Source organism: Suricata suricatta, chromosome 12 (genome assembly GCF_006229205.1).
Source record: "Suricata suricatta isolate VVHF042 chromosome 12, meerkat_22Aug2017_6uvM2_HiC, whole genome shotgun sequence".
Lineage (NCBI taxonomy): Eukaryota > Metazoa > Chordata > Mammalia > Carnivora > Herpestidae > Suricata > Suricata suricatta.
The window spans coordinates 25335953-25350296 of NC_043711.1; the positions used below are offsets into that span (position 1 = coordinate 25335953).

Here is a 14344-nt window from a genome sequence, read left to right on the forward strand (position 1 = left end):
AGCACCAGAGGGCAGAGGGCAGGGAGCCACAACGCCTGTCCCCCGAACCGCCAAGCGTCCATGCTTAGGGGAGCAGAGCAGCCTGTTCCTGCCTTTGTGGTGCTGCCGCTTTGAGCCAAGGAGGCAGGCACAGCTGCAGTTGGACTGAGAGAGAAGGGCCCATGGCATTGAGGGGGCACTTAACCGGGGACCTATTCTAGTTTAGCAGAGTTGGACATGGAAGAGGCATTATCTAGGTCAAGAGAGGTGGAGAGAGAGTTCCAGGCCAAGCCAGCTGAGGCCCAAGATCAAGGTTAACCCCAGGGGAACACAAAGTTGGGAAGTCAAGTTGGGGCCAGACCCCCGGCTCTAGCGGACTGCTTTTCGTACCATATTCTCTTTTCAGAAGGTCTGGCCAATTATCAGCAGTTGGGCTCTTGGTTTCTGCCTGGGGATCTCAGGCCGTATTGGTCTCCTAAGGCACTCAGCGCAGCAGTGTCCCCCTTGCGCCTCCCTCCATGCCCTGTGTTCACTACCTAAAGTGTGCGGGTCAGCCTCCCCCTGGGACACTGGAGCAAGGACCTCAGAGGCTCATGACTCATCTAATGAATTCCGTGGCTCAGAGAAGTGACACATTGAACAATTTCATCCTCCTTTTAATTCACAAGGTACTACTGTCATTCCTTCTGTTTCCTGCTTGCTTACAAAACTGGGATTATAGCTCCTGGGCTTCTGCTTCTAGGGATGTGTGTTGGGCCAGAGCAGGTATTCAGGTATGAGGTGACTGAGTAAGGAGAGGGAGGGAGAGAGGTAATATGAAGTGCCTGCCCTGTCCCCGGCATTGTGCTCAGCTCATGGGGTTCTATAACCCTGCTTTTTTAACACCAGCCCTGTAAAGGTGTTCACTGTGATCATTCCCATTTGGTAAATGAGGAAACAGAGAGCCCAGAGAGGGATAGATGGATTATTCAGTGACCTGTCTAGAGGAGCTGCTGGTTCCATAGCCTGTACTTAAACCACTGTGTCACACTGCCTCTCACAGGGTCATAGAGATGAGAGGGCGGGAGGCAGAGCCGGTGACAGGCTCTTCTCCAGATGACCGAGTCATAGTTGGATTATGGTCTGGGTGTTTTTCCTCAAGCGTACTAGAAGGAGCTTTTCTGAGACTCCTATGTCTCCTTGATTCCTGCAGTCCCATGTTGGCCGTTTCTGACCCGGCAGTGAGCTGGTCACTGGATGACCAGTGGCTGCTGGCTGACCTGCTGTTCTTACTCAGGAGAGCAGAAATGTGGGACGGTGTTTGCTCAGGCCTCTCCCCCCAGTCCTGCCACCACACCACCTGGTTAATCAGTGACCGGAGAGGAGATCGGCACAGTGAACGTGGTGAGCACGCAGATCATGTGCATCCTGCCCTCCTGATATGAGAGAGGGAAAGATCACCCTCTCCCTTCCTCAGAGGAACTTGTCTACACAGTAGATGTTTCCAAGATGCTTCCAAAGATTGCCTAAAAATAGCTGGCTTCCTCCCCCATAAATGTACCCATTCCCGATGGCTGTTCAGGGAGGGCCGGAGAACCCGTGTACAGAAATGATGCGAAAACATTCCATCCTAGAATTTGCAGTAGCTCAAATTAACTTTCTAGCTATTAAAAAAGAAGAAAAGCCACTGCCCTCACTTAGAAGCAATGCTGGATAATTTTAAGTAGTTCCAGAGGGTGTGTGTGCGGTTGGAGGGTCAGTGATGGCAGAGCCAGGACCAGTTACATGGGAGTTATGATTGGTTGGATCTGGGGAGGAGAAGCCTGTGGCCAGATTCCAGCCCAGCGACAACCTAAGCAAATTCTAGGTCTGCAGGCATGGCGGGCGCTGGCTTATTTTATTCCAGAAAGAGACTCTCAATGAGGTGGAATCCTGCCAGAGAGGCTTCCAGCTGACCTGGCCTTTCCTCCTTTTACATTTCTGTTTCATGTTTACACTCGACATAAACATCACAGCGCACGCTCACGTTGGAAAATCCTCTAGTCTGCTGTGATGGTTAGACATTGACACCGTAATGCTGTGGAGCGTTTCATTTTCAAGGCATTGGGAGTCTCCTGTTTCATGTGGGTGGGAAGGGGGGGCGCATTTTGGGCACGTTGCCATCATTTTATTGTTCCAAGGGTTCGGTAAAGCATTTGAACCTTCACCTGTCAAAATCACTTTTGGAACTAGGACTGTTCTTTCTCCAGCTTCTTAGAATAGCAGAGCAAAAGTATCATTTATCCCAAGGAGACCTTAATGGGGGCTTTCCCGTTTGGACACCCACCTTGAATTCATTGGAAACAGAAGTTCTGGGCATTGTATTTTTCATAAATTTGGCTCAGACTTTTACTGGGTCATATTTCCCCTAAACTCTTTTGTGAAAAAGACTCATGTCTCATTCCTTTAGACCAACATGTGTAAGCTGGGTAAAAATAGAGCAAACTGGTTTCATGTTTTGATTTATGGATAAAATCTGTAAGTTTGCATTTGAAAAGCACTTAACACATACCTCAAGAAAGTTGAACTTTGTAGTCTGATGCTGGCTTGTGGCTGCATGAGACTTTCTGGCTCGTTTAGATTCTGCCTGGTGCAAGATCTGACCCTACCTGGTCCAGCGCGGGTACCCTGACTAACGATAAGCATGCATGTACTTTACTTCCTCCCCACCCACATATGTCCCTCTTATGAAGACTGCTCTTCTCCCCTTAGTTTATTTTTTTTTAATTTTTTAATTAAAAACATTTTTTAAATGTTTTATTTATTTTTGATACAGAGAGAGACAGAGCATGAGAGGGGAAGGGGCAGAGAGAGAAGGAGACACAGAACCAGAAGCAGGCTCCAGGCTCTGAGCTAGCTCAGCACAGAGCCCGACCTGGGGCTTGAACCCACGAACGTGAGATCTGACCTGAACCGAAGTCAGAGGCTTAACCGACTGAGCCACCCAGGCGCCCCCCCACCCCCGCCTTAGTTTAAATAAAGGACTCTGGCCTGAAAAATTGTTTGACCTGGAGTTTCTTATGATTGGTAGGTAGGAACTCAGCAATCAATAGCGCTTCAAAGACAACCTTATAACAGGACATCTCATCAAAAAAATTCCGTCATCATCAAGGGCTGCCAACTGGAGAAACATATGGTCCGTGGGATGAATTCCTCGAATGTCCAAGTTCTGTGCATGGGCAAGTGTTTTATGCAGATTATTGCCGCTTTATGGACAACAGGACCTCAGAAGCAGAGGTGGCTTTGTGGTCACACCATCTGTGCAGCTGTACATGGCTCTGTACTCAGAAGGGCTCTATGCTTGGTTTAATGCCCAGCTGTAGCCATCTTGAAATTCTTAATTTTTTTTGAGCAAGAAGTCATGTATTTTCACTTGTCCCTGGGCTCTGTGAGTTATATGGACTGTCCTGTTTAAAAGTTACTATTTGCAGTTACATATGTTTGCACTCATAGGTCTAACAGGAAAACAGGAGAAACCTAATGGAGGACCAGGGGGAGGAGAAGAGGGAAAGAGAGTTGGGGAGAGAGAGGGATGCAAAACTTGAGAGACTATTGAATACTGAAAATGAACTGAGGATTGAAGGGGAAGGGGGAGGGGGGGGAAAGAGGTGGTGGTGATGGAGGAGGGCACTTGTGGGGAAGAGCAATGGATGTTGTATGGAAACCAATTTGACAATAAACTATTAAAAAAAATAATAAAATAAAAAATTTTAAGAGAAAGGATAAGAAAAACCAGAAATATTTAAAAATATGTTTGGATCTCAAACTATCTCCTCAGAAATACTAAATGGAATAACTCTTTATGAATATGTAACTTTTGTTTTTCCAGTTTACATATACATTTTGTAAAATAAATTATTTTCTACATTTGGTAGAAAAAAAAAGTTACTATTTATACAATTCATTACATAGAAAATCTCTGGGCACCTTAACTTTGAGTGAGGATTGCTCAAAATACAAAGTGTCTTACCAGCCAGTTCATGAGACTCGTTACTCTGTACAGTTTTACACGGTCGCATTTTATTATGACTGAATCTACAACCATAAAGGTACCTTTGGTTTCTGTGGGTTTGGGTGTGCCCTTTTAAGAGGATCTTTTCTTTTGAGAGGACTAACAATAAACAGGTTAATTAAAGAAAAAAGAAGTCTCCACCCATTCAGTTTTGAGTGACATGCCATTTAGTCCTTCTCAGTATGTGTGTGTATTTCTCATGTGGTTGTAGTTGGGTTTCATTAAGTGCAATCTGGCATGTGTCTGACCGACGTTCAGGTGGTTTGTGGTGGGCGGTGGATGGGTGGGGCAGGGTAAAGCTGCTGCAAGATGGCGAGGGCTCATTACCCCTTGGCAGGTGGTCACAGTCCTAGAATGGGGGCTTGGAGGCCCAGGAGTGCACAGTTTTTGTCTTGAGAGGTCCCTGGCACAGTCACACACATGCTGGTGGGAGTGAAGGGCCGCCACCAGTTGGATCTGGCCCTTGGATGATGAGCCAGTATATTCCTTATATTGATGAGGGAGTATAGAACATATGGAGAGATCCAGAAGGCCAAAGCAGAATGTGGTCCAGGAATGAGGAGTCTCTGAGTGTGGAAAGTGAACTATGGTGAAAGGGGGAGACAAGGGCAAGAAAGCAGGCTGGGTTTGGAGGTTCTTAGGGCGCTGTGTGTCTCAGAAGTTTGACTGTGGGCAGTTGGGGCCATTGGTGAATTTGGAAGCACAGAGGTACCTGACTAGAAAGATAGTTCTAGGGTTTTGTGGGTACAGTTCTGCTTCATGGCTGTCGAGGACTCTGAGAGAGGGGAGGAGGGGCCACATATTGGGAAGTTGGAGAAAAGGATTTGCCAAGAGAGAATAGAGTAGGGAATTGACACGTTGTAGAAATGACAACCTAGGACGTGAAGGAGGAGTCCAAGATGGCTCCGACATTTTCAGTTTGGGGTCCTCGTAGAATACAGGTGTGCAACAGGGGTTGTTTGGTGGGGAACATGTGGAGGCAATTGAGAGGGGGGAGTGGGTGGGTGGATGAATAGATAGGAAGGGAAGGATGTGGGTGAGGGGGAGAGAGATGGGCTGGAGGAGGGTAAGTATGGGGGAAGGGGAGAAAGACATGGGATGGACCGGAGGCGAAGTGTATGTAGGGGGAGACGGGAGATAGAGAGAGATCTTATTAATAATATTTGGATTTTGGTGGACATAGGTCGAGGTTAGAAAGAGGACAGAGGACCAAGGCCCACAGAGAAGCCAAGGGAGTAGAAGGTAGAAACCAGCGGCAGTGAGATTCCCGGAAGATTGCTAGAAGGGCATGGGGTACAGCTAGTTCTGTTAAGCTCAGGGAAGACTAGAGAGGAGCCAGGACCTTGGGCCAGTCACTTATCCTTCTGGCACCAGAGACTTTGCTCAGCTGGATTAGCTTAACTATTACTGACTTTATCTTATGAATAACTAACTGGAGAGAAGAGCAGAGGTGAAAATGATTGATAACACCCCGGGGATGGTGAGATCTGAGGGGAAACTGGCCTCTTACACCTGTAGATGGGAGTGTAAACAGAAATAAACTTTTTATAGGGAAAAGATATCTAGGATATAATGATTAGTGAAAAGAAAAACTTCAAGACTGATTGTATGGTAGACTATAAATTCAGGACAGCAAACACACACACACACACACACACACACACACACACAATCTCATAGATCACATACTATCAAGTTAACAGATGGTTGTCCCTGGAATTCAGCCACCTCTTATTATTGTCTATATTTCTGAAATGAATCCTTTAAAATTTTAAAGCTCTTTTTATTATAGAACATTTCCAACATATGCAAAAGTAGAGATAATAGTATAATGCATTCTCACGTACCCATGATTTACGACACTGGTGCACGACATTTTGGAATCTAATTTCATGCATTCCCATCCTCAAGTATTTTGAAGCAGATTCTAACATTACAGTCCTTTCACTCTGAAATAGTTCTGCATGGTTCTCTAACAACTGAGGATTTCATTCGTAGCCCAGAGGAATGTGCCAACCCACACCTGTGCCTCTCTCCCCAGATAGCAAAGCCATCGTGGATGGGAACCTGAAGCTCATCCTGGGCCTGGTGTGGACCCTGATCCTCCACTACTCCATCTCCATGCCCGTGTGGGAGGACGAAGGGGATGATGATGCCAAGAAGCAGACGCCAAAGCAGAGGCTGCTGGGATGGATTCAGAACAAGATCCCTTACTTGCCCATCACCAACTTTAACCAGAACTGGCAAGATGGCAAGGCTCTGGGAGCCTTGGTAGACAGCTGTGCCCCAGGTAAGTGCCTAAGGCTGTGTGAGCCAGCTCTTCAGGATGGGGGTTTCTGGGCTCAAAGCCCCTTGACTGTCCAATGAGAAAGCAGGGTTTGCTGTGATCGGTGTATTCTCCTAGTTTTAGCCCATTGTAGAAGGTAAGGGAGCTAAAAATGGCTTTGTTTACCTTCTAGGTGTATCCATTGACTTTTTGAGCATGAACTCCGTTATTTACCCAAATCCCCAGTGAATCCTGTAGTTCTTGGAGCAGGCTTTGGTTTAGCTTTCAGACTCCACAAAGTCCTGCCTCTTCCCACAGTTGGTGCCTGGTTTCCCATTGGCTTCAGCAGAAACATGTGGCCTCTTAGTTGACTTGGCATGAAAATCTAAAAACTTCCATTGAGTGGAAAGTACCCATTTTTATCAACCACTGGGTTGACTATACATGGCTTTCTCCACCCTTTTCTGCTGTGAAATAGTGCTTGGTCAGGATCCAGTTGGAGACTTTTCTACCCTTTTCTGAGAGGCTGAGTGTACACCAAGGTAGTAATTATCCTCACTGGAGGGTTTAGATTGATGGGTAGAGTTTGCTGGTACACACTCAATAGAAAACCCTGAGCCTGTGTTTATATGCACCCTCAAAATTGTTTCTAATAAAAAATTTTACTCTAATAATCATATTTTCCATTTACGAATACCCTGTATATGCCAGTCACATTAGTTTTTAATAAGCTAATGGTTCCTGACAGAGCTGGCTAGCCTGTGTTGGACACAGAGGGCGGACTCACTCCGGGCCTCATTCTGCCTTGAAAGCCTTGAAAGCCGATAAACTGGGGTTGTCCCGAACTAACTCAAAGCTCAGCATTAGTTAATTTCCCAATACCTTCTTCCTTGCTTCCACCTAAAGACACATTTTAGGATACCTCTTTACCAGTTTAAACCTGTGGGTGTTTACTTTAGTCCTATACTTCTCCTGTTTACAGAGGTTTTAAAGATGATTCTAGGTTTGGGCTTTTGGGCAAGTGAAATTTTGAACTATACAGAATACAGATGGTAGTGCAGTCTTTTTAGATGTATCGAGGAATAAGATTGTGATATTGTGTCTTATAATGAGAAACATATATTTTAGTCTTTGTCTCTTTCTTGGCACAGGGCTCTAAAAAATTTAACTGATAAGAGCCAGGACAGTGGTTCCTTTTAACCACACCAGAGTTCATGTTAATGAGATGGCTTTTGGACAGCTGTTACGGATGGGGGTGGGTGATTAGAGGGTCAGAACTGTTAGCCCCACCTCCTAACCTCCAGGGTTATGGGAGAGGAACTGAAAGTTGAGTTAGTCACGGATGGCTAGTGATGTAATCAATCATGGCAACATAATGCCGTCTCCACAAAATTGAACTATACATTTGGGGGAGATTTCAGGTTGATGAACATAAGGAGGTGCTGGGGGGTGGTGCACCTACCTTGCCTTATGCCTCTCTTTGACCTGGTTGTTCTTGAGTTGTAACTTTTTTTTTCTTAATTTTTTTTTTTTCTGGTAAATTTTTGAGTGAGAGCTGGAGAGAGGCAGAAAGAGAGAGAGAGAGGGACAGAGGATCCAAAGCAGGCTCTGCGCTGACAGGCTGATAGCAGCAAGCCTGATGTGGGGCTCAAACCCATGAAGTGCAAGATCATCACTTGAGTTGAAGTCAGATACTCAACTGATGGAGTCAGCCAGAAGCCACGAGTTACAGCCTTTTATTTTATTTAAAACTTTTTTTAAAGTTTATTTATTTTGAGAGAGAGAGCATGTACATATGCGAGCAGGGGAGGGGCAGAGGCAGAAGAGAGAGAGAATCCCAAACTGGCTCATGCTGTCAGTGTAGAGCCTGATGTAGGGCTCGATCTCATGAACCTTTGAGATCATGACCTGAGCCAAAATCAAGGGTCAGATGCTTAACCAACTGAGCCACTCAGGCACTCTAAGTTATACCTTTTCTAATAAATCAATAATATAGCAATTAAGTGGTACTCCTGAGTTCTATGATCCACTGTAGTAAATGATTGACTCTGAGGAGGGGTTGTGAGAAACTGTAATTTATAGAATGATCTGTTAGAAGCCCAAGTGACAACTTGGTGAAGTGGGGGAAGCCCTTAACCTGTGGGATCTGACATGATCTCCACATAGATTGTATCAATTTTTAGTTAAATTGTAGGACATCCAGCTGGTGTGAACCCCACACATTTGGTGACTGGAGTATAGAAGTGTGAATATGGTAGCGAGAAAAAATCCCCTGCAAAAAGGCACCCGGCTTAAATAGTTTTATAGGCTTTGTTTATTTATTTATACCACACCTTCAAGGAAATGAATAATCTCTGTGTTAATGCAAGAAAATCATGGCTTGAAGGAGAATTCTCAGTTTAGGCTCAGAATAGTTCTACTCTGAAAGAGTGGATACTTTTTGCCCTTAAAATATACAATTCACTATGATTTTAGGAAGAAATTGTTTTCTGAATTAAGATAGCCAAAGGGGTGGGGGCACCTGGGAGGCTCAGTCAGTTAAGCATCTGATTTCAGCTCAGCTCATGATCTTGTGGTTTGTGAGTTTGAGACCCACAAACCTGTCAGCACAGAGCCCACTTAAGATCTTCTCTTTCTCTCTGTCTCTTCCCCACTTGCACTATCTCTAGTTCAAAAATAAACATGAAAAAAAAAGATACCAAAGGTGTTTAATTTAAGCCCATGGCTTCCTTTAATCTTTTCAGTCAGCTAATATTAACAGAATATTTTGTGTCGTATGAACAGGTCTGTGTCCAGACTGGGAATCCTGGGATCCACAAAAGCCTGTGGATAATGCACGGGAAGCTATGCAGCAAGCAGACGACTGGCTGGGTGTCCCACAGGTATACAGACGAGCAGCACCGTGTCCCATGGGGCTATTTCCATCCTCCAGCTTGTTCTGAGGCTCTCTGGCTGCCTCTTTGGGTGTGGCAGGCGGTCTGACATCCTCAGCATAAGCCCTCAAAGAGTATTGCCTCTGGCCTGCTCCCATCTTCCTCAGTTTACCCATAATAATAGGTTCTCGTTGATTTAGGGCTTGTGGATCATTCAAAAATCTTCACATTGCTCTGTCACATGTGGCAAATTTTCTAGTATTTCTGATCCAAAGATCTCAAAGGGCTGTTTTGGGAAACCAGACTGCAAATGTAGACCTTAATGATTAGGTTGAACTGTAAGCAATAGCCAATATTTGACCACATTTTACATATTTTAAAAGTTTTCTAAGATCCAGTATCTTAGGGAAAGTCATAGGACTTAGAAGTTTTTTTAAAAATTTAAGTCAGGATACCCTACCATTATTGGAAATTGTGGAAGAATTTTGTTGCTTCTAATCCTATCACAGGAATTAACAAGAGAACTTGGAAATTGAGTAACTCTTGGATACCATCGACCGTAGCCACATTGCGTGGTTGAGATCTTATCTTCTAAGGTTTCTCAAGGAGGCTAAAAAAAAAAACCCCTCTGACATTTAAATACCAAGACTCCCATATGTAAAGCCCTTGTCAAGAGAACTTGTAGGTGGCCAGTGCCATGGATGGATGACCTTGCCGCTGATTACATTATGGACTGAATTGGTGATCGGGGCTGAGTTCAGTGTATTTTGTAATAGGATCCCTTGGGAGGTAGGAAAGCTTGCCTGTATTTTCTTTGGTTTTGACATCATGTCTCTGCTTCATGGCTCATTTCTTGGCTCTGCCACCCTCAGTAAGTGATGTGGTATGTTTTTCATCTCCTCTTAAACCTAAAACCGACTCCTCTTGACGTTCTTGTGATGTTGGCACTATATAGTTGTTGAGGGAGCTGCCTGGAAGAAATGTCAAATCAGTGCACATCTGACGCTTTACGGAATGGGTGAAGGCAACTGTCCAAACCCAAGTAGCTGTTTTGTTGCTGGAGGCGAATTATCAGAATGTTTTCTGGGGTGTGTGTGTGTATTACCATGAGTGAGGGAAGCTGAGTATATGTGTTGTTCATCTGCATTTGGCTATCCTGGTTCATGAGACAGAGCCTTCTGTTGGTCTAAAGAGTACTGCCTTACCTTACCTCCTCAGCACCCTTACTGGGGGCAGGGAGAGTTTTTGTGCTGCTTCAGACTGGGTCAGGTAGGAGACCTGAGGCTGTGATGCCTTCAAGGAGGCCCCCTGCCCAGCATGGGTGTAACCTCGCTCCTAGGCTACATGTCAGGAGAAATTCACTTCCTCCCTATTTATTTATTTATTTATTATTTATTAATTTTTCCTCCCTATTTTTTAAAATGGCTCTTCATGTATTGAAACCCATTTTCATCAGCTCAGGCCACTCTCATAAAATACCGTAGATTGGATGGTATAAACAATGGAGGTTTATTTTCTACATCTGGAGGCTGGATGTCCAAGAGCAAGGTGCCAGCAGAGTCAGTTCTTGCTGGGGGTTCTCTTTTTGACTTGCAGACAACTGGCTTCTTGCTGTGTGCTCACATGGCAAAGAAAGAGAGGTCGGGTCTTTACTTCTCTTCTTATAAAAGCACTGATCCCATCACGGGGGCCCCACCCCCATGACCTCGTCTAAACCCACTTACTTCCCGTTGCCCCTGCCTTCTAATACATGGTGGTTTGGGCTTCAGCATATGAATTCGCGAAGGATACATTCAGTCTATAACAAGACCACATACTTAATATGTTGCTGTGTTGTCTTTTTTTAAATTACTGTTTTTTATTAGTAGCAGAGTTAATAGGGATGCTGGCAATGGGTAGATGAGCAAAGGAAAAGGCCAGTTTACGTGCTTTTTGGTAATCTGCTCGGATCCTATATATACTTGTTTTGTCTTCCCCCTCACTTGACATAGCTTACCCCTTCCGGAGAGTTTCCCCAGGGTAGGAAGTGAACAGCCCTTTTTTGGAGGGTAGGTGTGCACCTCTGGAAATTACATATAGAATTGTCTGGAGGTGGGGCTCCTGGGTGGCTCAGTCTGTTAAGTGTCTGACTCTTGATTTCGGCTCAGGGCATGATCTCATGAGCTGTGAGTTCCACATTGGGCTTTGCACTGACAACGTGGAGCCTGGTTGGGATTCTCTCTCCCCCCTCTCTTCCCCTTCCCTGCTCGTGCACACATTTACATTCTCTCTCTCTCTCAAAAGAAATAAATAAACATTAAAAAATTATCTGGAGGGGGTCCTCAGCTTCCAAAAGGAATAATGACATCGCTCAAAGGTTAAAAACACTGACATTGGTATGTCACTTAATATAATTTCACCTGAATTAGAGGCTGACTCGATTTCTTAATATCTGTTGTGTTTGGTTTAAGAGACATTTGCAAAAACGTAAGCGGCTATAAGTGATGTGATGTGCTGGGTGTTCACCTACCATGCTGTCATCCTAGGTCATCACTCCTGAGGAAATTATTCACCCCGACGTGGATGAACACTCGGTGATGACGTACCTGTCGCAGTTCCCCAAAGCCAAGCTCAAGCCGGGGGCTCCTCTGAAACCCAAACTCAACCCAAAGAAAGCCAGGGCCTATGGTCGAGGTAAGCACTGGTCTTGCTGGGTTTGAGGCTTGTCGTCTGGTCTTAGACAGGGGTCTGTGGCTTCAGGAAGAAAGTTCTTAGAATCAAGTATGTATAGGCTTGATCCTTGAAGACCTTCCAGGCCACCCTTGTCAGATATTTTTTACCTCAAGGTGCATTTGTTCACGGCCAACGTTTCTGCTTTGTGAGTCTAGGCTTTAAGAAATGCTGCTGCTTTCAGGTGATGGAGAATGAGTGTGTGGCATGGTGATTTTAGTGCAGTCACCCTGGGACGAAGACAGGACTGTTTTCCCGGTTTTCAGATGAGGAATCAGAGAGGCCCTATCTGCTGGCAGTGGGGGGTGCGCATCCCAAATCACCACAGCCCGCGCGCTGGGGGTGGTGCAGGTGCCTGTGTCATCTGGCCGCTGATTCGTTTCTCCTTTGCTCTTGCTCGTGCTGCTTCGGATTTCCACATGGGGAGGGAGCTGTTGTGACCCCCTGGCAGATGCTTCCTTGCAGAGACATCCTGTTTATGATCCCCGGGGCCGCTGCAGGACCGTGTTCTGCTCAGAATGTCATGGCGGGGTGGAGGCATGCGGAGGCAGTTGGGGTTCTGGCTGGCGTCTGACTTCGCGCACACCAGCTTTTTTTTTTAATGTTTTTTAAATAATATTTTTTAATGTTTTATTTATTTTTGATACAGAGAGAGAGCATGAGTGGGGGAGGGACCGAGAGAGAAGGAGACATAGAACTGGAAGCAGGCCCCAGGCTCTGAGCTGTCAGCACAGAGCCCGACACGGGGCTCGAACCCATGAACGTGAGATCTGACCTGAGCTGAAGTCGGAGGCTTAACCGACTGAGCCACGCAGGTGCCCCCACACCAGCTTTTTAAGAACTGTTGTGTTTCAGCCCAGGGTGGGAAAGGTTAGCCCAGTGAGCTACAACTTACTAACCCTTTTTTATGGAGAGAGGAAGGAGTGCGTCGTGTTTCTCAATTTCCATAATTACAGTTGGGATCACATTTAGAGGCACAAGATATCTTGTATATCCTCTCCTAGAATCTATCATTCTAATCATTCTAACATAATAGTTTTCTTGAGCCCTGTGTGTGTGTGGGGGGGGGGTTGTCGAATTCTTGAAAATAAACTGCCGGCATTGTGACGGTTCCGTCACTGCATCAGCAAGCCTCTCTTAAAAACAGGACACCTCTTGCACACCACAGTCTTCATTGTCAAAATAAGAAAACTAACAATTTCATATCAACTACTAGCCAGCTTATGGGAAAATTTTCCCATTGTCCTAAGATTGTCTTTCATGGTTTTTGTTGTTTTCTAAACCGAGATCTGATTAAGATTCACTACAGAGACACCTGGGTGGCCCAGTTGGTTAAGCATCCTCCGACTCTTGATTTCGGCTCAGGTCATGATCTCAGATTTCGTGAGATCGAGCCCCACGTTGGGCTCTGTATTGATATCACAGAGCCTGCTTGAGATTCTCACTCTCTCTCTGTCTGTTCTCTCCCTACATGCGTGTACTCTCTCCAAAGAAAATAATAATAAATAAACTTAAAAAAAGATTAACTTATTACTAAATTTGTTGTTTCTTTAGACTCTTTTTAAAGAAATGTTTGTTTATTTTAAGAGAGAGAAGCATGGGCCAGAGAGAGAGAGAATTCCAAGCAGGCTCTGCTGAGTATGGGGCCTGATCTCACAACCAGGAGATCAGGACCTGAGCTGAAATCAGGAGTCGGACTCTTTATCGACTGAGCCACCCAGCTGCCCATAGACTTTACAAACCTAGACTAATTACCCTGTTAAAAAATTTTTTTCATATATAACACTGACTTCCTGAAGAGTTCAGAGCACTTGGCTTATGACAGAATGTTCCATACACTCATTCCCTTTGAAGATAGCACCTCCCTGCTTGGTGTCAGCTTAGTCTTAAGGTGACAGAGGGCCAGGGCACTGGTGCTGTGAGCAGTTCTCAATCTTAGTGGTCAGGTTCTGCCCATTGTTGTTTTTTTGTTTTTTTGTTTTTTTAAGCATGATTTAGAAGAGCAGAGAGACCCTGATAGTTCTGGAACAAACCATCTTGCCTTCTGAGTTTCATTTTGGCATTGAGGCAGCACTGTGCAGTCATTTGGGCGTATTGGGACCGGGGACTTTGTTTGAAGCCCTCTCAGATGTGCATTCACTCGAAGGTTGACGTGTCCGTGCTTGTTTTAACAGTGCTTTCTCTAAGCATAATCAAAGGGGGTGGCTAGAATAAGCAATCTCTGATTTTCAAGGTTATGCTTCTTTAATGGCAAAAAAGCTTCAAAGAGCCAAATAAATCTCTTGTTGACAAAAGTGGTCAAACGGATTGAATTTAATCAAGGCACAAAATGCTTGTTTGCCGTCACCTTATCACTGGCTGTTAGGTTTCCCCATTGTTAATGTGAAACGGTTTCCTTTCATGATGCTGTTTTCTAGAAAATGACTATTTGCTACAGTTCAGGAATGTAGCTAGTCATTGCCATTTCCTTCATCTGCTTTTTTTTTT

The 14344-nt window shown here is 45.0% G+C and overlaps 1 protein-coding gene across 1 annotated transcript in view; it reads left to right on the forward strand.

Annotated features, from left to right (window-relative positions):
* The window catches only part of FLNB (filamin B), a 139133-nt gene that overhangs the window by 50278 nt on the left and 74511 nt on the right, over positions 1-14344 (forward strand). Inside the window, exons 2-4 of the mRNA XM_029917885.1 lie at positions 6051-6299; positions 9060-9157; positions 11674-11821. Of these exons, the coding sequence (XP_029773745.1) occupies positions 6051-6299; positions 9060-9157; positions 11674-11821 (495 nt within the window). The remainder of the gene's footprint in view (positions 1-6050; positions 6300-9059; positions 9158-11673; positions 11822-14344) is intronic.